The 25198-nt window shown below is 49.0% G+C and overlaps 1 protein-coding gene across 2 annotated transcripts in view; it reads left to right on the top strand.

Annotated features, from left to right (window-relative positions):
- kmt2d (lysine (K)-specific methyltransferase 2D) overlaps positions 1 to 24722 on the top strand; it is a 37683-nt gene extending 12961 nt beyond the window's left edge. Inside the window, exons 12-55 of one of the 2 annotated variants that reach the window (XM_080832891.1) lie at positions 85 to 965; positions 1081 to 1191; positions 1423 to 1545; positions 1643 to 1747; positions 1882 to 2063; positions 2471 to 2635; positions 2822 to 2931; positions 3044 to 3085; positions 3446 to 3634; positions 3988 to 4158; positions 4251 to 4373; positions 4472 to 4602; positions 4771 to 4906; positions 5007 to 5090; positions 5190 to 5258; positions 5366 to 5509; positions 5654 to 5738; positions 5833 to 6074; positions 6209 to 6282; positions 6386 to 6436; positions 6561 to 8198; positions 8282 to 8440; positions 8606 to 8736; positions 9740 to 11586; positions 11686 to 11809; positions 11898 to 11985; positions 12079 to 12145; positions 12357 to 12589; positions 12690 to 15821; positions 15918 to 16064; positions 16312 to 16476; positions 16652 to 16733; positions 16827 to 16908; positions 17024 to 17196; positions 17316 to 17440; positions 17624 to 17762; positions 18290 to 18417; positions 18865 to 20257; positions 20524 to 20660; positions 20773 to 20903; positions 21062 to 21347; positions 21537 to 21610; positions 21714 to 21822; positions 21960 to 24722. In XM_080832891.1, coding sequence (XP_080689017.1) covers positions 85 to 965; positions 1081 to 1191; positions 1423 to 1545; positions 1643 to 1747; positions 1882 to 2063; positions 2471 to 2635; positions 2822 to 2931; positions 3044 to 3085; positions 3446 to 3634; positions 3988 to 4158; positions 4251 to 4373; positions 4472 to 4602; positions 4771 to 4906; positions 5007 to 5090; positions 5190 to 5258; positions 5366 to 5509; positions 5654 to 5738; positions 5833 to 6074; positions 6209 to 6282; positions 6386 to 6436; positions 6561 to 8198; positions 8282 to 8440; positions 8606 to 8736; positions 9740 to 11586; positions 11686 to 11809; positions 11898 to 11985; positions 12079 to 12145; positions 12357 to 12589; positions 12690 to 15821; positions 15918 to 16064; positions 16312 to 16476; positions 16652 to 16733; positions 16827 to 16908; positions 17024 to 17196; positions 17316 to 17440; positions 17624 to 17762; positions 18290 to 18417; positions 18865 to 20257; positions 20524 to 20660; positions 20773 to 20903; positions 21062 to 21347; positions 21537 to 21610; positions 21714 to 21822; positions 21960 to 22052 — 13901 coding nt within the window. In that variant the 3' untranslated portion in view covers positions 22053 to 24722. Of the gene's footprint in view, positions 1 to 84; positions 966 to 1080; positions 1192 to 1422; positions 1546 to 1642; positions 1748 to 1881; positions 2064 to 2470; positions 2636 to 2821; positions 2932 to 3043; positions 3086 to 3445; positions 3635 to 3987; positions 4159 to 4250; positions 4374 to 4471; positions 4603 to 4770; positions 4907 to 5006; positions 5091 to 5189; positions 5259 to 5365; positions 5510 to 5653; positions 5739 to 5832; positions 6075 to 6208; positions 6283 to 6385; positions 6437 to 6560; positions 8199 to 8281; positions 8441 to 8605; positions 8737 to 9739; positions 11587 to 11685; positions 11810 to 11897; positions 11986 to 12078; positions 12146 to 12356; positions 12590 to 12689; positions 15822 to 15917; positions 16065 to 16311; positions 16477 to 16585; positions 16734 to 16826; positions 16909 to 17023; positions 17197 to 17315; positions 17441 to 17623; positions 17763 to 18289; positions 18418 to 18864; positions 20258 to 20523; positions 20661 to 20772; positions 20904 to 21061; positions 21348 to 21536; positions 21611 to 21713; positions 21823 to 21959 lie in introns of both variants that reach the window. The other variant, XM_080832890.1, reaches the window with a different exon arrangement.
- Positions 24723 to 25198: the final 476 nt, after the last annotated feature.

Raw genomic sequence — 25198 nt, 5'->3', positions numbered from 1 at the left:
AATGCCATTATTTGTTTTAAAAGACTGACTGTGTTCTTGCAGAAGGTGAAGTGCGTTGCTAAACTGTCATGCTTTTGTCAACAGAAGGAAGTGGAAGCGTTGAACAGGAAGCCAGTTGCCTAACTGCTGCCAGCAGTGAGGAGAGCAGTCAGGAGGCTGAGAGCCAGCTCATCCGGGCCAGCCCAGAGAGCCATGTGGCAGACAACACTGCTGGGGCCCAGAGCGGTGCAGCCGAACCGGAGGGAGAACCGGAGGTGCACTCAGAGGAGCCAGAGGAGGAGGCGGTAGCGGCGACGTCTCCTGTGCAAGACGGCGACGGCGAGCTGGCAAAGGAGGAAACATCTGAAGAAGAGACTGTTGCTGAAGCTTCCAGGAAGTCTCCTCCCCGACCACCAACCCCTCCTTCAGACAGCCAAGAGGCTGAGCCTGTTGCCATGGACACAGAAGAGGCAGGGCCCACGGAGGACTTGCGAGAAGGTGCGACAGCATCTGCTGCAGAACAGACTGAGCTGACTCCTTCCCTGTACATGGAGGACAGGCCTGCCCAGTCGGAGGACGAAGAGGCTCTGGACGAGGAAGAGGAGGCTTTGGCAGAGTCGTCTGCGAAGGAGGAGGACTGCCATGCGGTGCCAGACGATGACGATGAAGACGATGATGAGGAGGTGGTGCGGGTGAAGAGGAAGCGGCGGGTGGACCCCCTTGAGGGGGGCTGTAAGCCGGAGCTGCTCCTGGACGAGGCCTCCAACATGAGCCACGGGGACGAGAGCAGCAGCGGCTTCCTGGGCTCTCCGTCTGAGCACGACCCGCACGCGACCTCCGCCGACCTCAGCCTGGTGCCGGTTGGCCGCTCGCGCTCGGACTCTCTGCTCACGGAGACGGACGACTCCCTGCCTTTTGACCCGCTTAATCCGGATGGGGAGAAGGTGAGGCGCCGCGGCTCCCCAGGACGGTCCCGCATCAGACAGGTAAGGAAACAGCCCAGCCCTCTGGGGGCTTCTCGGGTGGGGTGGCAGTTTGCATAGTGCCTACGTGGTTGTAGCTTTGACTCTGTGGTGACAGTGGTCGGTGTTGCTTTCACAGGGGCGGGGCAATGCTTTCCCAGGGAAGAGGCGTCCTCGTGGGGGTGGCAGTGGAAGAGGCCGCGGCCGCTCTCGCCTCAAAGCCATGGCTTCCTGCATCGATGCCTTTCTGGTACGTTGGTCTAGCACACACACCTGTCATTTCTCTCTGTTACTGTTGATGGCAGTTTCAGTTAATCCGTTTGTGGGACTTTCTCCAGACGTACACACCTGTTCATGGAGAGATCTGGTTACTAAATGCAGTTAGTGGGGATTTCTGCTCAGCTGCTACTATTTAGGGGGTTGGTTTTGGTCCTGATTTCATTACACTCTTGTGACCATCTCTGTCTGCGTTCTGAACCAGGTCTCTCAGCTGAATATGACCACAGAGCCGGGACTGAGCAAGGAAGAGGAGGAGGAGGAAGATGACGCAATGCAAAACACAGTGGTGCTCTTTTCAAACACTGATAAATTTGTCCTGCTGCAGGTAAGTAACTCTGCCTCATTGTCTCATGTCATTGGACCCTATTCAATTGGATCAGGAACGTTAATAGATGAATGCCTCTCTTTCTCTCTCTCTGTAGGACATGTGTGTGGTGTGCGGCAGCTTTGGCAAAGGCACGGAGGGCCAACTGCTGGCCTGTGCTCAGTGTGCCCAGTGTTACCATCCATACTGCGTCAACAGCAAGGTAAGCCTCCCGTCACTGCAACTTATGCCCTCTACCTCAGGGAAATAAAATGCATACATTTATAGATATTACTCATTATGTTTGACCTATGTATGAGCAATTATAAATCATGTTTGTTTTCTGCCTGTGTGCAGATCACTAAAATGATGTTGCGGAAGGGCTGGCGCTGCCTGGAGTGCATTGTGTGCGAGGTGTGTGGCAAGGCCTCGGACCCCTCACGCCTGCTGCTGTGCGATGACTGTGATGTCAGCTACCACACCTACTGCTTGGACCCGCCCCTTACGACTGTCCCGAAAGGGGGCTGGAAGTGCAAATGGTACAGGACCCTTTCACTGAACTAGAAATTCATATTTATCTCTGAAAAGGGCTTCTAAATCAAAAGGTGATGCCAAACTGAAAATATAAGGGTGGTAGTATGGGCAAAAAAGGCGCTTCCTCTTACTTGCTTGCGACTGGGTGTTATAGCAGCTTATTTATAATTCATGCATGAATAAAATTCTCGACTTCTCACTTCTGCAGCTGTTTGCAGTTTGAGCTCTAAATTCAGCCTGTGCTTTGCAGTTACCAAAAACAGACGTGTCAATAATGATCCAGGTCTCTCATTATACCGCGTGAGCGCATTATACTATCTGAGGACCTGTGAGCTGTAGCTGTCAATAGGGCTTTGTGTTTATCTACTGCAGTCCTTTCCTCTCTAACTGCTCCACTCTTGTGCCTGTGCAGGTGTGTGTGCTGCATGCAGTGCGGTGCCAGCTCCCCGGGGTTCCACTGCGAGTGGCAGAACAACTACACCCACTGTGGCCCCTGTGCCAGCCTGGTCACCTGCCCCGTGTGCCGAGAGAGCTTCAAGGAGGAGGAGCTACTGCTTCAGTGCCAGCACTGTGACAGGTGAAGAGACACACACACACACACACACACACATGGGTTATATTTAAAAAAGGAAATGTCACTTAGTCATGCGCATGTTTTTTTTTCTTGTAACTTTCTGTACAATTTAGGAATGCATTATAATTTGTTTGCTTCTTTGGTTGTTATGAGTTGAGTGGTTCATCTCCTGACTGTTGGTCTCCACAGATGGGTGCATGCTGTGTGTGAAAGTCTCTACACTGAGGATGAGGTAGAGCAGGCTTCTGATGAAGGGTTTGCCTGCACTGCCTGCATTCCCTATGTGCCCAAGCCTGTGGGTGAGTTACCGCCTCTCGGTTACACACATGTTCGCGCAGGTTATAAAAAATAAAAGAACAAGCTATCTGTTGTTTTTTTGCCTTGCTAATGTATCCTCTTTTCCTCTGCCAGTGGTTTCCCCCATGATGTCGGCTTTTAAGATCAAAGAGCCGGGTGAGTATTTCCCACACCTGATTGTTGTTCCATGCCTAGTAGTTAATGTCGTTTCATGAGGGTTTGTATTGAAAAGGTGCTCATGTTTGCATGTTCTGTCTTTGGTTCAGGAATGCAGGTAGTGTAGCTATGTCAGTTATCGGACCGTGTCAAACAACGGCCATTCTGTTAAAACTTTCAAAATGTTTAGTTTAATAATGGATTAAAACATCAATATGCTCAGTTTAATAATGGTTTAACATGACAAAGCAAACATTTGCCGATAACACACGCCGTCCGATAATTAACACAGTTAAGATACATGGTTTGTGAAACCTGCCTTTTCTTAATGTAGCGCTGACCTACTGTGTCCTCCCGCAGAGCCGCAGTTCTACCGTCTCGAAGGTGTTTGGCTGACCGAGTCGGGCATGTCCCTTCTCCGCAGCCTCTCCATGTCCCCCCTGCACAAGCGGCGCCAGCGGCGCTCCCGCCTGGGGACCCTGTGTGGAGAGGTAGGCCAGGACGGCCTTGAGCTGAAGGAGGTGGACGGAGACGGAGACGAGGGAAAAGGTCAGAGTTCATCTTTCTACACGCACCTACAGAACCTTGGACTCTAATGTTGATGTAATTTGAGATGCATTTCACAATCAGAATCAGATTTGTTTACCCCTTTACACCTCAAGAATTTGCTTAAGCATATTGGTGCAATCAATAAACATAAAACATAATTAGTACTACAGGACATAAGAAAAACAATATATAAAATATATATAAATTATAACAAAAAATACATGAAAGTTTAAAAGTATTCACAGAATACGAAACATGAAAAGGAGGAGGTGTGCAGTCTATGCATGAATGGTGCTGTGCACCCAAAGATGTGCCCACGCTGGTTCATTTGATACCTAATCTCTCTTTTAAAGGCTGCTCTGAGCCAATGGAGTGCTTTCCAAAGCTGGAGCCTCCTGGGAGTCCTGACCGGGAGGGAGGAGCGGAAGGAGGTGCTGACGGTATGGCTGACCCCGACGGGCTCAAGGGAGGAGTAGAGGAGATGGACGATGGGAAAAAGAGAAAGAGAAAACCATACAGGCCAGGTAGGACCATTTCAAACTTCTTTTGTTCAACTGCTCTATGAATCGGTGCAAATCTTATGTGCAGTTGCTGATTTAACTGGTGTGTCTGCTAGGGATTGGTGGGTTCATGGTGCGACAGAGGAAGTGTCACACGCGGATGAGGAAGGGCCAGATTGCAGCTCTCTCGTCCTCTCTTGAGGCAGCGGCAGAACGGCAAGAGACCAAACTGGAGGACGGTAAGTGGGAAGGCTCCAGTTATTTTATGAAAATGTTCAAACTCGGAATCGACACACGGAGTGTCTTATGATTATTTTGCTTCCCTGCTACCCATCAGGAGCACATCCAGACACTCCCATGGATGGACCCCCAGAGGTGAAGACAGGCGAGGGCGAAGGTGAGCAAGCCAAAAAGCGACGGGGGCGGAAGAAAAGCAAGCTGGAAGATATGTTTCCCGCTTACCTGCAGGTACTTATGACTTCTTTCTGATGCCCGCTTGCATCACGTTCCCAGTTTCACTAGCAGAACTTCCACCATGATGCAACATACACTCAAAAGCCCCTGATCAGTTGTTATCAGGACTGAGATGCCTGTGCTCACAGAATGAACCCCAATATTGTGTTTTTGCCCATGCAGGAGGCTTTCTTTGGCAAGACATTGATGGATCAGAGTAAGAAAGCTCTCCTGGTTCCACCAGGCCAGAGAAATCCTCAGGGCCTACTGCGTCATCCTTTGTCTGGGAAAGGTTCTCGACCTATGCCCCTAGAACCAGGTAAACACATTCACATTCATAAACAGCACTGAGACAAAATACCCCAGTCTAAAAAAGTTATGAGAGTCATTATTCCTATCTGTGTTTATTTCTATATCAGACGCAAAGGACAGGATGATGGGTGCCGCTCTCCAGCTAAAGCAAGAAAGAGGAACAGGTCCAACATGTCAGGGAGCTGGGATGGGTAGGTCAAACTCAGAGACCACCTGCCTGCTGTTTAAACATTCATGAGCCATCTGTGACAGAAGGTGCATTTGTACTAACTCATTTTATCATATTTCAGAGATGACAGGGCAGGCTTCCTCTCTCAGAGATCAGACAGCTGAAGCACAGGACAAGGGGAGGAGTGAAGGTAGCGCTTTCCTACTTCCTACTTTGGAACATATAGTAATCACTTGGATTGTATCTCTTGAACTAAACCTGTACTGACTGCACCACTTTGTCTTTGTTTGGTTTTAGGTCTTCCGCAGGGAATGGAGAGTCAGGACTCGGAGCAATTTTTCCGGAAGGTCTTGGGAGATTCGGAGGGGGGCCCTCTTGGTGGAGTGAAGCCTATCCTGGAGGGAGAGCGTGGCGGCCTCCCTCAGAGAGGCCTTCTGCCAGGTACAGCTGAATGCCAGACTTCCCCTAAAGTGACGCCTTCGTTCGTAGTCATTCCAACAGTCAATAGAAGTCTGATATAGCACAAGAAGTGGTTTCAGCATTTATTTCCTGTAATTTTGTGGTTTACAATGATTGTTCATGCAGGCACATCCTTGTCTGGATCTCTGCCCTCAGCTGCTGTAATGGACTCCTTTCCTGGTCTCTCCCAGTCCCCCTTCTTGGACATGCGGTGGGTTACATTTTGAAACAGTAACACTTAAAATACTTTAAAAAATATCCGTCACAACAACAGCAGATCTGAATGTCAGTGCTGGATTTTGTAGGGATCGAGGGGGGCTGTTCAGCCCCGACCAGGGCGAGGAAAGTCCCTGGGCCACGCCAACATCCACCCCCGCCACTCCATCAACTCCCACGACTCCCACTGAACCAGAGGGGGACGGCCTGTCATACAACCAACGCAGCCTGCAGCGGTGGGAGAAGGACGAGGAGTTAAACGAGCTGTCGACCATCTCCCCAGTACTCTACGCCAACATCAACTTCCCCACCCTCAGGCAGGACTATCCAGGTCGGTCAGACTGTGCCACTGAATCCTCTGTGCCTTTAGATGTATAGAGAAAGAGGTTGAAGCCAGGTTGAAACACTACAGTTGAAGAGTTAAAGTTTCAGAATCAACATGCCGTCTTTTGCATTTCTCCACAGATTGGTCCAGTCGCTGCAAACAAATAATGAAGATCTGGAGGAAAGTAACGGCTGCGGACAAGGGTCCTTTTTTGGTGTGTTAACGCTGTCATTCTGACAATTAATAATAATATTGTAATGATGTTAAATAATTGTCAAATGCTCACAAAATCTAAGCCCCTTTGTCTTTTCCAATAGAAAATGGCCAAAGACAACAGAGCTGCTCAGCGCATTAATAAAGCACAGAAGGTAAGTGCTGAACTAGAACTGAAAGCGCTGCGTTGTTTCTGCCAGAAAAAGTATTCTAGAAGTATATCCAGTGCTTCTGTGTTCATTCAATATGCAACACTGCTTTCTTTTCCCCCCTTTAAAGCAGGCAGAGAGTCAGGTGTGCAGGACCATTAAGACAGAAGGAGGTGTTCGGGTTAAAGGGGAACGACCAAACCTACACCTTCAGATCCCTCCGCCATCTGGTTCAGCCTCCACGTCTCAGCCCAGTTCTGCTGAGAGCCCGTTTCCCTTTGGCCCGGACTCTGCCTCATCCTCCACCTTTTTTCCTGACGGTCCCTTGAAGACCCCAGGTTCTGCTGCAGATGCCCGGATGGACCCCTTTGCCAAGCTGCCTCCTCAATCCCCTCATCCACACTCTCACCCCTCCACCCCCTTCTCACAGGCTTCCGCCAGCCCTCTGCAGGCTTCTTCCTCAGGTTACCCTCACCCTGGCTCCCAGGGCCCTCCTCCTCAGGGACGGCCAACCAGCCTTGGCCCTCTCGACATGCAGCCAGGAAACCCTGGCAACCTGCGGAAGGCTCAGCAGGTTGACCCATTCTTCAGACCCCAGCAGCAAGGCCACATGCCTCAGCCCCAACCAGCCTCTCAGGAACCCTTATGCCCACCTGAAAGTCCCCGAGCCCGGCCGACTGGCCTGGGGGACTCCCCCCTCTTCTCCCCTCCTCACAACACCCACTATGTCGACCCGTTCCGCAATCAGCAGGCAGTGGCTCGTCAGGAATACGGCTCATCCCCCTCGTCTTCATCAGTGCCCTCCTCACCAGCCGGGGTCGGTCAGTATAGGGCTGATATGAGCGTCCCTTCTCCACGCTCCTCCTCCACTGGGCGCCAAGATATGGGCACGGGCTCCCCTGCTGGAATGTTGGACTCAGGAGACGGACTGTTCAAGGCTCCATTGACCCCTCGGATGCACCAGGGAGACGGTGGGAGTGCGTCTGGTGGGCTTCTCCCCCCCGGCGCCTCTCCCAATCACCCGTCAGAAGGCTACCGGCAGTCTCCTTCTGCCTCGTTCTCAGACCCTAACGCTCAGCCACCCCTCACTCCGCGGCCTCAGTCTGGGGACAGCTGCTCCCCACTGCCCCAGAGGTTACCCATGCCCCAGCAGGAGTCGCACTCAAGAGTGCCCTCCAGCCCACAGTCTCAGGGCAGCTCCCAGTCGCCCCTCACTCCCGGTGCCCTGTCCAATGACGCTTTTTCAGTTCAGTCGCCTGCTACACCTCGTTTCCAGTCCCCCGATCCTTACTCAAGGCCACCCTCACGCCCCCAATCCAGAGACCCATTTGCCACTCTGCACAAACCTCCTCGCCCCTCCCTCGGGTCTCCTCATCCAAACCAGCAGTCACCCATGCCCCCCTGCTCTCCCTCGATGGGGGATCCCCTCTCTGGGAAGCCCCCTGGGCTGCCAGCTTTCAGTCGAAACCCTGGTGTCGGGGGCCATCCGATGAGCCAGCAGCAGGTGCGCATTCCATTTGGGGAATCTCAGCCTCCCCAGGCACAGCTTCAGCAGCTCCAGCAGCTCCAGCAGCCTCATCCGATGGGTTCAGACTTCCACCCCAGGATGTCACTGCCACCTGGGGCCCAGGATCCCACATCTGTGCGACCGCCTGATGCGTCCCAGGTCCAGGCCATGCAAATCCAACAGGACATACCGGATATGGCAGTTGGTCAGGACCCGGCCTTCATTGGCTTGAATCCCTCAGAGATGGACAAGAACAAACAGGTACACCTTCATTGTAACTGATTTGAATATTCTTTTAATTGCCTTTCTCTATGATCTCTAATAAGTCTTTTCCCGAGAAACAGAAGCTGCGGGAGTTCTTGATCAGACAGAAGATGCAAAGAAACTCTCGTCAAGAGAAGGAGGCGGCAGCAGCAAGTGCTGCTGTCCAAGGTTGGCCTGGTGGAGACATGGCAGCATACCAACAAGACAAAAGTCAACGGCCCCCACCACCATACCCTCAGGTACATGCCACTCCAGAGCTGATTGTCACATCTTAATAACTGTTTATGCACGTCTATCTATGTGCTTAAAAATGGTTCTCTTCAGAAATATTTTTCCAGTTGTCCGGTCATGTGGCCCTGGCCCACATGTGTTTCTCATGTGTTTGTGTGTCTTGCTGGCTTTAGGACCGAGCAGCAGTAGCTGCGGCAGCTGCTCAAGCAGCAGCTGCTGGGAAGCTCCCCCTCCCTGTGGGACCCATGGATGGTCGACCAGGGCCACCTGGGACACCTGTAATGATGGACCCTAATGCTCTCAGGTATGTACATTCATTTAATATCCATCTTAACATACTGCATATGACCCCGCACTGACCCCTGTATATGACGCCCCACTGCCACGTTGGCATGGGTGGTTGTCGAAGTCCAGTCCAGGGAAACATGGAAACTTTAGCTGTGTAAGCATAAAATAAGTTGATAGAGGCATGCTGAGATGGATTTCCTGTGTTGAAGTCAGTTATTTAACCTTCTCATGAATATAACCACAGTGCAACTAGGCCATTTCTGAGGAATTGAAAACTGGGTCATTTTAGCATTTTGCGCATAATTTTTTGGCTTGATCAGAATGATGGCGTAGTCAAGTTGACACCACAGTGACACACCGACAGGAAGCTATCAGTGTGACAAATGTAATGCTAAGGCCTGTATCAGGAAATAAGTCTTTATACACTGTGTTGTGTCCTACTTACCAATGAAATTACTTGACTGACTGGTGCAGACTATGCATAACACAGACTGTCATCAGAGGTATGCCAGTTGCTCTGTGTTTTTATAGCCTAGAGCATTGACCCTGTAGGCTATCCATGTTCCTTGTTTTTTATTCCCCCACACACTTTTGCAATCTTTCAGAATAGCAACCACACATTCCCATAGTATATTTAGCTTGTGTCTCATTCCACCCCGCTTTCCATTCCTCTGAAGTGTTCTGGATTTACATTTCTTTGACACTTACTGACATGCGGTCTGTCTGAACTGCTCTGGTTTACCTTGTCATTATTTTGTGTAATCCTGACATTCCCATAGTCATGAATGGAGCATTGCCTTAATTTGGTCTGCAGAAAGGGGCATTATCCCACCCCTTGCAATCTGTGTTCCTTGACTACATCAAATATAAATGAATTCACTGACCAATGGTACAGAGTCAACGATCGATCGTACAATTACAAGAATCGATATGGACTCACTTAATTGTGTATCTGCAATTAAGATTTTTTTTTAAATCGTCTCTAATGTGTACAATGTTTGAATTATCTTCTACTATAGACAACAGGGACCTGGAAATCCACAGGGAGGGTTCCCTCGGCCACCATTCCCACCTCATTGGCAAGGTCAAGCTGCAGGTGCTCGGAGGTTCCCTCATCCATCTGGGATGGAAGCGTTAGGAGCCAGACATCAGCTGGGTGGCCCGGTCAATAATCCACTGGCCATGCAAGGGATGCAGAGTATGCCCAACCCTATGGGAATGCTCCCTGGAGCTGGGGGCGAGCCTATGCAGACTTGTGTTTCCGGCCCGCCACCTCAATTCATAGAGCTGAGGCATAATGCCCAAAGAATGCCACTTGGACCCCAGTTCTTGCCAAGGGGAGGTCAGCAACGCCCAAGGCACTTTTTACCCCATCAGGCTATGACTCCTCAAATGGTACAGCAGTCCATGGCTCAAACACAAGCAGATGGCATGAGAAAAGGGCTACAGCAGCAAGGTGGTTTGGGATTACTACTGTCTCAACAGCAGGCGACTGACCTTCAACAGCAGTCGCAGGTTAAATCCCAGATGCCCACTGCCAACCCCAACACTCAACAGAATCCTCAGCAAGTTGCACCATCAGGTGGTGTAGGAGCACAGCCAACTGCCCCAGTGGAAAACGTCGATCTTCCAGTCCTGGAAGATCCCTTTGCTCCGAAAGGACTAGGGGATGCCGCAGGAGTGGAGGATGAAGATGACCTGGGTACTCTGGACTTGGATCCTGACAAGGGGGACGATGACTTGGGTAATCTGGATAACCTTGAGACGGCGGATCCACATTTGGACGATTTGCTTAACAGTGATGAGTTTGACTTGCTTGCCTACACCGACCCGGAGCTCGATCAGGGTGACCCAAAGGATGTCTTTTCTGATCAGTTGCGCTTGGTGGAAGCAGAAGGGGAAGGACCAACATCTGCTAACGCTGACATCAAGGTGGAAGAAAAACCAAAGGCTGGTTTGGCTGGGCCAGATACAGCTATGCCAACCTCTGAAAATGTCCGGACTCCCAAAGCTGAGAGCTCTACCTCCTCGAATAGTTCACAACCCCGTTCATCAAATGAGGGCCCTGATGCTTCAAGAATTGCAAACATAAAGCTAGAAGACAAAGGCTTCACTGCTGAAAGTTTGTCTGAGTTTAAGGAGCAGCAAAATCCTGCTGTTGTCAAAGATGAGATGGGTGAAGCTGTCTCAATGCTGCTGGGAGGATCAGGTTCAACAACTAAACAAGCGGGTGGAGAGAACCAAACTGCTTCACTCAGCACAGTGCGTTTGGGAGGGATGCCCTTTCCGCTTTCCAGTCAGGCTGATTCATTGTCATATCCGCCAGCAACACCACACCCAGACCTCGGTGAGGACCATCTAGGGCTACCTGATGGAGGGGGACAGCACTCGCCAGCGGTGGATCTTGACAAAGTGGAGAGCTCCCTTGAAGCCAGTGAACTGCCCCTACTAATACAGGATCTGCTTGAGCATGAAAAGAAAGAGCTCCAGAAACAACAGCAACAGCAGCAACTTAATGCCCTCCAGCAAGGAGGAATGGGGGCTGCTCTCCACCCACAACAACAACAACAACAACAACAACCTCCTCACGGGGCTAGTCAGATAATGCTCCCCCCTCATCAACGTCCCCAGGGACTAATTGGTCAGCCAGGCATGGTGCCAAGACCACATATTATGTCACCCCAACAGCAGCAGCAGCACCAGCACAGATTAATGGGAACACCGATGCCACCTCAACAATCCCATATGGGCATGACACCACAACAGGGCATGATAAGGGTAGGGCCAGGACTTAATCCACAACAGGCTCCACAACCTCAACAAATGGTCAAACCCACTGTGGCCAATAACTTCTTCCCAGACAAAGGTAGTTGCCTTTCCTTATTCGATATTTTGATTGATATTAGTTTTGTCTGGTAAAATATGACATGACACTTTTTTTTTTATGTTGAATGTCTTTGAGTAGATCTTGACAGATTGGTGACCGATGACATCATGGACCCCATTGCTAAAGCAAAGATGGTGGCGCTGAAAGGCATCAAGAGGGTGTTGGCTCAAGACCCCATGGGTGGTGCTCCTGGGATCAATAGGTACATGAGTCCTTTCTTTCTTACTCAGGCTTACTTCAGAAGTGGTTAACACTGACTGTGATATTAATTGTGCCATCTGTTCACCCAGGCAACAAGTATCTCTCCTGGCCCAAAGGTTGGCATCAGCTACAGGCGGTGGAGACCCACAAGGGCACTTTCCAGCTGGATCATCCAAGGTATTGTTTTACCCGTTCATTAAATATATTATTTTGGGGAAAGTGGGGGGGAACAGCCTGAGTAAATTCTTCTTTGACTCATTGTTTTCTCAGGAGGGTGATGGAACTGACCAGGCTCAATCCAGACCCAATCCTCCACAGTTTGTGCAGGGCATCATAAGTATGTTAATCTTGTTAATAATTGTTATCTAAATTATTTGATTGTGTGTCATTTAAATGCAGAGGAGCTGGAAATATGAATGAGTTATAGACATAGATATTTGACTAAGAGATACAATTAGAAAGTGCTGTCTTAGACTTGGTGTTAAACTATCTGATTTCTTTTTTTCTTTCTTTTGCTCTGACCATCCTATCTGGACTTTGGTGCTTAGATGATACAGAGCAGCACCAGTATGAAGAGTGGCTCTTGCACACTCAGCAACTTCTGCAGATGCAGCTGAAGTTCCTTGAGGAACAGATCGGGGCACACAGGAAATCCCGTAAAGCCTTGTGTGCCAAGCAGCGCACAGCGAAGAAGGCTGGCCGTGAATTTGCAGAGGCCGACGCAGAGAAGCTCAAGCTTGTCACTGAAGAACAAAGCAAGATCCAGAAACAGCTTGACCAGGTTTGGAAATGCGAGTTCATGTATTTGAACTGTAATGATCATGGGTGTGGTAGAAAAACAGATGGCTTTAACATGTTCATTTCAATTTCTTCCGTCGCAGGTGAGAAAACAGCAGAAGGAACACACTAACCTGATTGCGGAGTATCGAAGCAAGCAGCAGCAGCACCAGCAAGGTTCTGGATTGCTGCCTGCGGGGCCATCTACCCAAACTCCACAGCCCCTCTCCAAGATGCCAGGGCAAGTCATGATGGGCCAGCAAGGAACACCAATGATGGGCCAACCACCTGGATATGTTCCCCAAGGAGGTATGCCTGTGAGAATGCCGCAGGGACAGCCTTTCATGGGCGCCCAGCCACCTCACCCTGGAGCCCTGGGAGCTGCTCAGCCTGGTGCCCCCGGCGGGTTCTTCCCTCAGGCTCCAGGTTTTCAGGGGGCTGACCCAAGGCTTTTACATGAGCGTCAGCTTCAGCAAAGGATGCAGATGGTCCAGAAGCTGCAGCAGCAGCAGCAGCAGCAGCAACAGCAGCAGATGATGATGGGACAGCAGCAAATGCCACCTCAGAGTCACCAGCCTGGGATGATCGCCCAGCAACAGGGTGGTTTGGTTCCACAAGCACAAGGAATGATGGCCAATCCACTAATGGCTCAAACCCCTCCCAACATGCAGCAAGGACTGATGGCTAACCAACAGAATCAGCCAGGTCTAATGCAGACTCCTCAGGGCATGATGGCAACCAACCAGGTGGTCTCTCAGCCACAGCAGAGCCTTGTGGGCCAGCCGATGCCACAGGTTCAGAACATGATGGCCGGTCAACAAGGAATGGTGGGAAATCAGATGGTGCAGCAGAGGCCACAGGGGATGATGGGCCAGCAGGGACCAGTCGGACCCCAGATGGCTCTCGCAGGCCCGCAGGGTCAGCTGACACCTCAGCAGCAACAGAATATCTTGGCACAGCGTATGCTCCTCTCTCAGCAGCAGCAGCAAAAGAACCTTATGCAGCTACAGCAGCAACAACAACAACAACAACAGCAGCAACAACAACAACAACAGCAGCAGCAGCAAGCGTCACAGCAGAGACTACAAACACCACTGAGCCCGTCAGAACCCCAGAGAGTGGCAGGAACGCCTCCATCTGCAAATGCCCAGCCCTCCCAAATACCAGGGGCCACAGAGGGTTTACCGCAAGGAATGCCTGTGCATACCCAAGACCCTCAGTCTTCAACAGCCAAAGAGGGAGGCATTCTGAGTCCTAAAACCTCATCTCAACAGATGGGACCTTCATTACCTGGCCAGATGCAGCAAGGACATCCTGGAGGAGCTGGAGCACAACAGCAGCAAACTCCTAATTATGTGGGCCAGCAGCAACAGCAGGTACCACAGCAGCAGATGTCTCAAAGCCCTGCAACATCTGGGCTTCAGCAGCAGCAAGGTTTTGTAAGCAACCAGCAAGGTGTTACCCAACAGGTACAGCTCTCTCTTCAGAGGCAACCCTCCGTTAACACTGAGAGGCCTGAGTTGGTCCCCATCAAGCAGGAAGGCCAACAAATGTGTTTCATTGCCCAACAACAAGCGCAGCAACAGCAACAGCAACAGCAACAGCAGCAGCAGCAGCAGCAGCAGCAGCAGGTTGGCCAGAATATCATGCAGCAGCCACAGGATGCCGTCACCCAGCAGCCTGATGGAACGGTGCAGTTACAGAATCCCATGGTACAGATCCACCAAGGTCAAACTCAGCCAGGAATGGCCGCTCATCCTAATGTGCAGCAGCAAGCCCTGCTAGTCCAGCAGCAGATGATGCGGGGCCAACAGCAAATGATGGGCCAGAGGCCTGTAGCTCCCACTGGACAAATAAGAACGCCTATTAACATCCAGGCCATCATTGCCCAAAACCCTCAGCTGCGTCACCTGACACCCCAACAGCAAATCCAGCACATTCACCAGATGATTGCTCAGCGGCAGGGCCAGATGATGAGGATGTCTGCAGCCCAGGGACAGGTCCAAGGACAGATGCACCCTCAAGCCATGCAAGGCCAGGTGCAGCAAGTTGGGCCTCGAATGCCTGGCCTTGAAGGTCAGCAACAGCTTCACTATGGTATACCAGGGAAACCAGGGTTGGTAGGATCACCTCAGCAACCAGGGGTGATGGGCCAGCCTGCAGGTGTAGGCCAGCAGTTCCAGCAGGGTCTCATGCAACAACAGCAACCTACACAGCAAGGGGCCACTCCTCAGTATGGACTCACTGTTCAGCAACAACAGATGATCCAACAACAGCAGCAGGCCCAACAGCAACAGATGATGAGAGGCCAGGTCCCTTTGCCTCGGGCTATGATGGGACAGGTTCGAGCCTCTCTTCAGGGCCGTATGGTCAGACCCATGTCTCCCCATCAGGCCCTTGGCGTGGGCTCTCCTGGAGACCCCTCAGCCCAGCAACGCCAGGCCCTTCTCATGCGCCAAACTTCTCCTGCCCAGGGCCAGCAATATCAGCAGCATCCCCAGCAACAACAGATGGCCACAGCCATGAGTCCGTTCCACGCATCACCTTCTCACGCAGGCTCACCGGCAGGTTCCACTGGACAGAAACAAGAATCTGATGCAAGCCCCGCAAGAATAAGATCAAACCCGGGCACTCCCTCTCTGTCTAACCTCTCCTCACCGGCCAGAGTGGATGGTGGGGCTGGGAAAAACAGTCCATTCAATCCAAACATAGCATCAGCCTCCCCTTTAAGAACAGCGTCAGGTCTCAAGTCAGAGCTCCATGGTTCTGGTGGTGAGGTAAGACTAACCACCCCGCTGAACGGGCCTTCCCCTCATTTTGGGCAGAACCCTCAGCTGCTCCGAACAGGAGCCCATCCTATGGACGGTGTCGCACAGCAGAACCCCGGGTCGAGTGAAGGAGTTCTCTGCAAGATGACTCTTCAGAACATCAAACAAGAGCCAAAGGAGGTGCAGTGTGACGCAGATGGGGGTGGTGTAGCCCACACTGGGATCGTCAAGCGAGAGGCATCTGGTGAGCCCGTCAGTGGGTACCTTAATGCTTCAGGAGACCCTGGATCCCACATGCCCAGATCCGAAACGGGTCAACAACTACTGCAGAAGCTCCTGAGAACCAAGAACCTGCAGCTTGCCGCCCAGAGACCCTCTGAAGGCATCCACAATGAGATCAATGGACATATCAACAGCAAACTGGCCTTGCTGGAGCAGAAGCTTCAGGGGACACCACGCAACATGGAGGTATGGGAAAGCTACACACTCCGATTTTTTGTTTTGTTTATAACTTCTTTATCACCATCCAGGATGCAGATTTTGACCACTACTGTTTCTTTACAGGACCTTCAGTCTATAACAAAGAGGCCTCCTGTCGTCAAGGCCAAGCGTACTAATAAAGCTGGGGAACGTGGTCCAAACGCGAGGAAGAAGACGAAAAAGGAAGAAGTTGGAAAAAGCACAGAGGCTCTGATGAAACAACTGAAGCAGGTGAGTTGGACTTTCAACCCATCAGTGTAAAAGACATGGAAATGCATTTCATTGTTTGAAAATATTGAAATTTATATTTGCCTTTCTGTATTTATATTATTATTAATAATAATAATAATAATAATAATAATAACTGTATTTGTATTGCACCTTTCATACAAAACAATGGAACTCAAAGTGCTAAACAGCAAAGAAATTACGTTTATGATGACTTTGTATCCTGTGGTGCTTTCCTCTCTAAATCCAGGGCCTCTCTCTCCTCCCCCTGATGGAGCCCGCCATAACGGCCAGCCTGGATTTGTTTGCCCCTTTTGGCAGCAGCCCAGCCAATGGCAAGGCCCAATTGAAGGGTGGCTTTGGGAATGCTGTGCTTGACAACATCCCTGATTATTATTCTCAGCTTCTTACCAAGGTATGACCTAGCTGCAAGTACTCAGTGATTTTCGTCTTGTTGGTAAGGACTCTCTGGGCTTTTTTTATTGATGCAAATTTTTTTTATGCCAATTGTCTGATCTCTGTAGAATAACCTCAGTAACCCACCAACACCACCATCATCCTTGCCCCCTACTCCACCACCCTCTGTGCAGCACAAGCTGCTGAACGGTGTGACTGCCGTAGAGGAGCTGTCTGAGGATAAGAAGGAGGCAGAAGCATCTGAAAACACTATAGGTAAAGATAAGGCTACGCACGATTTTTGTATTTCAGTGAAGATTATCTAATGGTGACCATGGTGTGATTTAGTGATTTTATTTTGCTCTTTAGATTCCGTGGCTGAAGAAGTGAAGAGTGTTGACATCCTCGCAGCCCTGCCCACTCCACCTCACAACCAGAATGAGGACATCCGGTACAGCACAGACCGAAATTCATGTTGTTTGAATTCCACGGAGAAGTATTCTCTTTTGTGTGCAATACGTTCTGCCTCTGAATCTAAAAGGGCATGCTTGTTTTTCTTTCCCCAGAATGGAGAGTGATGACGACAGTGATGCCTTTGATGGCATAGTTCCGGCATCTTCCCCTGAGAGTCAGATAGGCGAAGACATCCCGAGGTTTCCCCTGCTGGAGCCCAAAGAGGAGGAGAATGAGAGGGCGATTTCCCCAACCATCCCAATCATACCTCGTGCTGCCATCCCTAGTACGTCTGGAAACATCAGATCAGTCTGTGCTTAAAACAAATGTATTGCTCTAATATATAGTTTCTTTGCATTAGCTGGCTGATCTGCATGTAATTAAATCTGTTGGGTTTCTGCATAGTTTTTCCAGAATCAAAGCCATTTGAGGTGGTGGATGGGAAGGTGGTCTCTGCAACTGGTCCATGGGACAAAGCTAAGAACAACGAGGTGTCTGTCACATTCACACTGTCTGCTGCTGCAGCCAAGGTACAGAACTTCTCAGGGTTATTATATTCTCAGTTTGGCTACTGTATTATCAGTTTCGCTATTATATTCTCAGTTTGGCTACTATATTCTCAGTTTGGCTACTATATTCTCAGTTTGGCTACTATATTCTCAGTTTGGCAGCAGCTAAATCACCTGTTCTCACTGTAACCTTTCTCTGCACAGAATCTGAATACGGTCATGGTGGCTGTGGCCCAGCTTCTACATATGCGGATTCCAAGCTCCTATGAGGTGACTTTCCCCCAAAGCCCAGGTAGAGCTGGAGGAGCTGGACCCGGAAAAGGTCCAGATCCCTCTAATCCAGGTAATTGAATCCACGTCCTTGTTCCTCCCACATCACTGTCTTGTATAGGAGTGTTTTAGTAGATACTGTGTTTTCTTAAGCAAGCATCATAACGTTCCTGTTTGGTGTTATTAAAAGAATACCTATGTAGACTGTTTCCATTATTTTTGTCCTTCTCGGGGCTTGTATCTATTGTCATACCTGTTTGATGGTCCATTTGTGTGCTCGTATATCCAGATTTAAAGAGGTTCATATTGATAAACTAATTTAAACTGAGAACATTCATGAATAATTGTTTTTAAATTAGTGCTCATCTTACAAATTACTTTGATTATGCGAGTAAACCGTACCCTTTTTTTGCTTGTCTGGTTTGTCTGCACCAACATTGGCCAACATTGCCTAACATTGCCTAATGTAAAACCCTGCTCCAAGGGTATGTGAACTCCTGGGGCGGCTATTCAAAATTGTGACGTGGTGATTTGTGTGGGGGTTCTGGCTTGTCCTACCAACATCAAATGAAGAATTTCAAACTGAATTACACATTTCAGGAGCCCTGTGTTTGAAGCCTGGCGCTGTGGATGGAGACTCGGATGCAGAGTGGGTGAGGCAGTATGACGTAACTCTGCCTGGGTGCACTCTGAAGAAGCAAATAGACATCCTGGCTCTCATCAAACAGGTGAGTTTCATTGAAAATGTCAAGGAGCGGTAGAAGTAGCAGTGGTAGTTTGGAGCTCCTGCAGATGTACCAGTAGTAGAATCTGTAACAGAATTTACATTTGCATTTAGTTATTTAGCAGATGCTTTTGTCCAAAGCGACGTACAAGGGAGAGATCAGTCAAGCTACGAGCATTAGAACCATGATGTTAAAATAAATACTACTTTACATAAGAAATTTAAAAAACTAAATTGAAAAGAAAAAGTGCAGGAATGTAACTGCTGTAAGTGCAAGTTAAGCACAACTCATATTGGCAGTTTAGGAAGGGAGGCGCCCTCTGAAGAGTTGGTTCTTCAAAAGCTTCTTGAAGGTAGAGAGGGATGCCCCTGCTCTGGTAATGCTAGGCAGTTCGTTCCACCAACTACAATTAAGGTATTTACTTTCACGTGTTCCGTCCGTCTCCTTTAGGAGTGCTCTGAGGAGGAGGAGAGACCAGCCCAGCACTGTTACACCACCAACGTGTCTGACCTGGATGTGCGTCACCTCCCCGTCTTCCCTATTGAGGAATCTCCTCCCCCATCTCCCTCTCCACCACCGCCGCCAACGCCACCTCTTCCTGTTCCTGCCCCTGCTGTTGCCCCTACCCCTGCCCCAGAGACGACCTCTGACGCGGATCCAGAGGCAGCTTCTGCCCCGCCTGTGGATGCTCCTGCTGAAACGGGGCCTCCTGCCCAACCCAGATCCCCGTCACCAGCTCCTATGAGCCCGGCTGGAACCCTCATTAAAATTAAAATCGAGCCTGAGCAGGAGCCAATCCTCCCCCCTGACCAGCCTCCCGCTGCTCCGAGTGGGGACGAGGCCCCTGCTGCTTTAACCTCTCCTGTCCCCAAGCAGGAACCATTGGCCACTCCCATACAGTCCCATATCTCCTTCAGCCTGACTCTGTCTCCCAAACTGATCAAGCAGCGCAGCCGGCCGCTGTCTGGCGACGATCTGGAGATCAAGCCAAAGATTAAGAAGTGGAAGGGCCTGCGCTGGAAGCGGCTGCAGGTGGTCATCACCATCCGCAAGGGCGGTTCCAAGAAGGAGAACAGCCGGGAGGTCTCGGAGCTGATGGAGCGCCTGCAGATCACGCTGCGGCCCAACAAGCTGCCGCGTGATAAGCGCAAGTGCTGCTTCTGCCACGAGGAGGGCGACGGTTCCACCGACGGCCCTGCCCGGTTGCTCAACATCGACGTGGATCTGTGGGTGCACCTGAACTGTGCGCTGTGGTCCACTGAGGTGTACGAGACGCAGGGCGGCGCACTCATGAACGTGGAAGTGGCCCTGCGCCGGGGCCTGCGCACCCGCTGTGCCTACTGCCAGAAGACTGGCGCCACCAACAGCTGCAACCGCCTGCGCTGCCCCAACGTCTACCACTTTGCCTGCGCCATCCGCGCCCGCTGCATGTTCTTCAAGGACAAGACCATGCTGTGTACGCAGCACAAGCTGAAGGGCCCCAGCGAGGAGGAGCTGAGCACCTTCGCCGTCTACCGCCGCGTCTACATCGAACGGGACGAGGTGAAGCAGATCGCCAGCATCCTGCAGCGTGGCGACCGCATCTACATGTTCCGCGTGGGCGGCCTCATCTTCCACGCCGTGGGCCAGCTGCTGCCCTCGCAGATGGCCATCTTCCACTCGGCCACCGCCATCTTCCCGGTGGGCTATGACGTCACGCGCATCTACTGGAGCACACGGGTTCCTAACAAGCGCTGCCGGTACCGCTGCCGCATCAGTGAAACCGACGGCAGGCCGGTGTTTGAGGTGCGGGTGTTGGAGCGAGGTCAGGAGGATCTGCACTTTAACAACAGCAGCCCTGATGGTATGTACTGTCTTCTGTTAAACGTATTGTACTAGTATAGTTGCCTTTTGACTTTAAATCACTGGGCTGTTGTGAATATTGTGTTGGAATGTCGGCATTGCATATTGTAGGCAGATTTCGTATATTTTTTGGGGGAACTTGCCTAACCTAGAATACATGGGGCAGCCAAGATATGCTCAGCTTAAATGATGATTGTGTGCATAGTTGAGTGGAAATGCAGTAAGGCCAGTTGGCTGATGGGGAAATCTGATCATCTTGTCCCACAGACCTTTGGGGTACAGTGGTACAGCGGGTGGCCAAGCTGCGTGAGGAGGCTGGCATGCTGAAGCTCTTCACTGACCACCTGAAGGGAGAGGAAATGTATGGGCTCCGGGTACACGCAGTCATGCGCATCACTGAATCCGTAAGTAAAAGACTACAGTTCATGCTTATTCCTTACTTAAAGCTGCAGTCTCGGGGTGCTGGCGTGCCCTTAAGATCTAACACGAGTCTTCGTATGTGTGTATGCCAACCAGCTACCTGGAGTGGAGAACTGCCAGGACTACGTGTTCCGTTATGGCCGTCACCCTCTGATGGAACTGCCACTCATGATCAACCCCACCGGCTGCGCTCGTTCTGAGCCCAAGATCCTGTCCCATTGCAAGAGGTGAGTGTGCAAAGAGTCATCAGAACCCTGGTGGCACATGGAGCATAGTCTACACAAGCAACAATCCAGAATGTCCAGTGTGTTTTTACATCAAGGTTCTTATTCCATGCTTAAGTATTACCAAGTGAGTTAACTGGAGCGTTTTTTGTCATTTGCAGGCCCCACACCCTGAACAGCACAAGCATGTCAAAAGCCTATCAGAGCACCTTCACTGGGGAGACCAACACCCCCTACAGCAAGCAGTTTGTCCACTCCAAGTCGTCGCAGTACCGGCGTCTGAAGACCGAGTGGAAAACAAATGTCTATCTGGCTCGCTCACGCATCCAGGGACTGGGTCTGTACGCCGCCAAAGACCTGGAGAAACACACCATGGTCATTGAATACATCGGCACAATCATCCGCAATGAAGTGGCCAACCGTCGGGAGAAAGTCTACGAGGAGGCGGTAAGACAAAACAAGCAATAGAAAAGCAAAATTGGATTTCAGATCTGCCAAATTGGATTTCAGATGGTTTACTTAGATGAACGAGACCGGTTCGATCTTGTTTCCCATGACGTCTTTTAAAATGTTTCAATTTGCAGAGGAGTGTGGATAACCCCTTTCCCCCTGATTTTGTTGGGTATTCCTCTCTAGAACCGTGGGATCTACATGTTCCGCATCAACAACGAAAATGTGATCGACGCAACCATTACTGGTGGGCCTGCTCGGTGAGTGTCCGCGCCTCCACCTGTCTGACAGACTGTTCACTCGTCTCAAAGGGCAACATTACATGACTCCTTGTAAATAATCTCTTGTCTTGTCTTTCTCAAGCTATGTGAACCACTCTTGTGCACCCAACTGTGTTGCTGAGGTGGTGACCTTCGACAAAGAGGACAAGATCATAATCATCTCCAGTCGTCGCATTCCCAAGGGCGAGGAGGTGAGTGACTGAGCGATCAATCATTTTAGAGCCTCTGTTTTAATTAGGTGGCTTGGACCAATATTTTAACTTCAGTGCATCGAGCAAACATTGGCCTTAATTATCTTAATATCTTTTCCCTCTGCCTCCCACTCTAGCTGACCTATGACTATCAGTTTGACTTTGAGGACGATCAGCACAAGATCCCCTGCCACTGCGGAGCTTGGAACTGCAGAAAATGGATGAACTAACAGGGTGTAGCGTCAGGAAGGGAGGCGTGCCCCCCCCCTGTTGCCACAACCTCCACCACACCCCTGCGCCAAAGCCTGTCGGACCCTGCTCATCACTCAGTTCATAAGTTGTCCTCAGACTCAAGGCCGGAGGCTTAAAGGGTTCGCCTCCCTTCACTGAAAGACAAGACTTTGCATTTCTCACCCCAGGAGCCAAAGGCCTGAAGGGAGGAAACCCTTGGAAGATGCCACCTGTCTGTGCAAGCAGCAGCAGTGGTGGCCATGCTTGAGCAGATTTTAATTTTTGTTTTGTTTTAATTTTGTTTTTCTGTTTTATGACTTATGGAATAAACTATAGCACCACCACCAATAACAGAAAAACCTTGCCTGCCAAAAGCACCTCTACTTCCTTTATTGCTCTCCCATAATAAGCTAGCTGACTGACTGACTGGCTGGAATCAATCCTTTTTACACCTACCGAAAGCCCCCTGATTTTAGACATCATATCAGTGCATTTGTAGGGTAGTAAGCGAAGAACGTTGATTTTTAAAGCCATTTCAATTACTCAGATGAACTAATAAGACTCTTCACTTGGACCTATTGTACCCCTTTTTTTTTCCCTCCTCGTTGGTCTGTCTTTCTTCCACCATCCCAGCCTGCCCCCCTCCATCCCTCACCCCAGTACAACACTCTCCCACCAAGTCATCAATGAAGATGAAGATCAACTAGGATATCAGCAAGACAATCCTGGAGGGGCTCCGCACAGAACTGTGTATCTTTCGATGGAAGAGATGTAAGATAATATAAGATTTGAGATAATATTGACCTGTGGCTTCATAAAAAAAAAGGCACCAGATGTTTTATTTGTATGGAGTTCAAGGTGGGTTAGCTTGACCCCAGTCTACCTCATTGAGTTTGTGGGAAGTGACTGCTTTGTACAAAAACTGTTAAGTGCTACTGTGGAAAGGGGAAGGTAGGAATGTTCTCATGGTGAATGCCTTCTCGGATAAGCAGGGAAACTTAAGCAGCAGGTTTGCTCCTCATCGTATCAGTCTATATAAATGCATTTTTGTTTGTGTTGGTTTTCGCTTTTTAGTAAATTACAGTAGTGAGCCACATTTGCTATCTATGATACAGCCTCTACACGAGCAGGACTTTTGGATATAAATCATGAAGCATTAATGGTGATGGGATCGCATCACCGAGTGACGGGTGTCACAAGCTGCCCCCACACCCCCACCATCTTGAGCATCTCATGTAGCTGATCTTTTCGTGTTCTCTTCCACGCTTTGGCAAAAAAATCTAAATCTAGCAATCATGCTTTTTTAAATGATTATTATTTAGTGTGAACGCACAATAGAAATGGACTTGTCTTGTCGCAGAGGGCGAAGCTAATGATGTGAATGACAGGTTCCACAGCCTATTGAATCATGAGTGCACTTTGAAATTCCTCCTCCTCTCTTGCTTTCTGATCATGGTTCAGCTAACCTCAACTGAGACTGTACGCCTGACCACCTCAGGCCCTTTGTAACGGCAAGTCCGAGTTTGATGAAAGGTAACTGATGATGCAAGACTACTATTGAGTTTGAGAGCATGATCTCGCATTCTGTAGAACCATCACCCTGCCAGCCATGCTGTGTCATGTCACCATCCCCCAACATACTCCTACAGTATGCCTCTTCCTCTGTTCTAGTTGACTGTTGTAAACTTACTGTAGTGAGTCTTTCTCTGCCATAGCCAAGCCAGTGTGTTTTTCCCTCCTTGTTTTGTGGTTTTGATAGTGGTAGCACGGTCCTTGCACACACACATAAATACAGACACACCTTCCTTCTGAATGGCTCTAAGCGATGGCAGAGAGAGACTATAAAAGGGCATTTCCTTTCCTTTTCCTGTTTAAATTTTTTTAAGGAAAGTAATTTAAAAACAAAAAACAGAATTTTAAAGTCTTCACGGTAAGGAGTTTCTTGAAAGAAGCCTCCTGAGCCCCATGCTTACTTTTATGTTCCTTCTCCCTCTGACTTAGGACCTCATATTAAATAATAATGGAAAAATGCAAAATGTACAAACTGTAAATATGAACGGGGGGCAAAGAACTCCAGCCCCTTTTTAATCAATAAAAATCAAATTGTAGAGAAATAAAATCAAAACAAATCAACCACTGGATATCGTTTTATCAGAAAGATTAAATGTGTGTATATATATAAATATATGTAAAATCGCGAAACAAAGTACTATCCTGATATGTATATGAACCAGAGTGTTTTTTGCATTTGTGTTTTTCTATTAGCGTTTTTTGCTATACCACCACAAACAGTTTGACAAAAAAACACAACAAAAAAAAACACAAAAAATGAAAGAAATAACGTGTGCTGGATTTCTTGTCTTCACCAGTGACATAGATGAGTGGTTGAGGTGAATTTGAAACATGTATACGAGGGGAAACTGTTTGAAAGTTGTGCTGATTTAATTATACTTCAAGGGGAAAAGCAGTGAAATGGTGCATAGCGATTGTGTATTTATGTAATATTGTTCTCCCTATGTTTCTACTTTGATTTATTTATGCTACTGCTTGTAAACTTCAGAAGATAATAAATTGGAATTATTAGACTCAGTAAATGGCAAATCTTAAAACTTTTGAAGATGGTTTTCATATGATTGGTGTTTGTTTTTGTTTGTTTTCGGTAATGATTTCTTCCCTCTAGAAGTGAATGTGTTCATATATATATATACATACATATATATATATATATATATATATATATATAGTTATATATATATATATATATATAGAGCTTGTGAATTGGCTACATAGCCTAATGTATGTTATGAATTGATATTCTACAGTATCCCCCATATTTACCCAAGAAAGAATTGCACTCAGCATTTTATGGAGTACTTCTCTTTAAAGGTTAGATGTTAAAACGAGTATCAGATGTAGCGATATAGCTATATATATATATATATATATTTTTATGTTTTCAAGGGAAGACCATAATATAAAGGAAAACACATTGGCTCTCACTGGATTTCAGCCTGCGATTTGTTCTTACCTTGTTTGTTTAAATATCCTAATTTAAGTTTTTTCTCTCTCTGCATATCTTTATAATTTAATAAAATGAAACAGCTGAAGTTGGTTTTTTTAAACTTAACCTACTTTTTAAGATGTC

The sequence above is a fragment of the Sprattus sprattus genome (genome assembly GCF_963457725.1).
Source record: "Sprattus sprattus genome assembly, chromosome: 2".
In the NCBI taxonomy this organism is placed as follows: Eukaryota; Metazoa; Chordata; class Actinopteri; order Clupeiformes; family Clupeidae; genus Sprattus; species Sprattus sprattus.
Note: the sequence above shows the minus strand (reverse complement) of the source record. Positions and strands in the feature narration are given on the sequence as shown.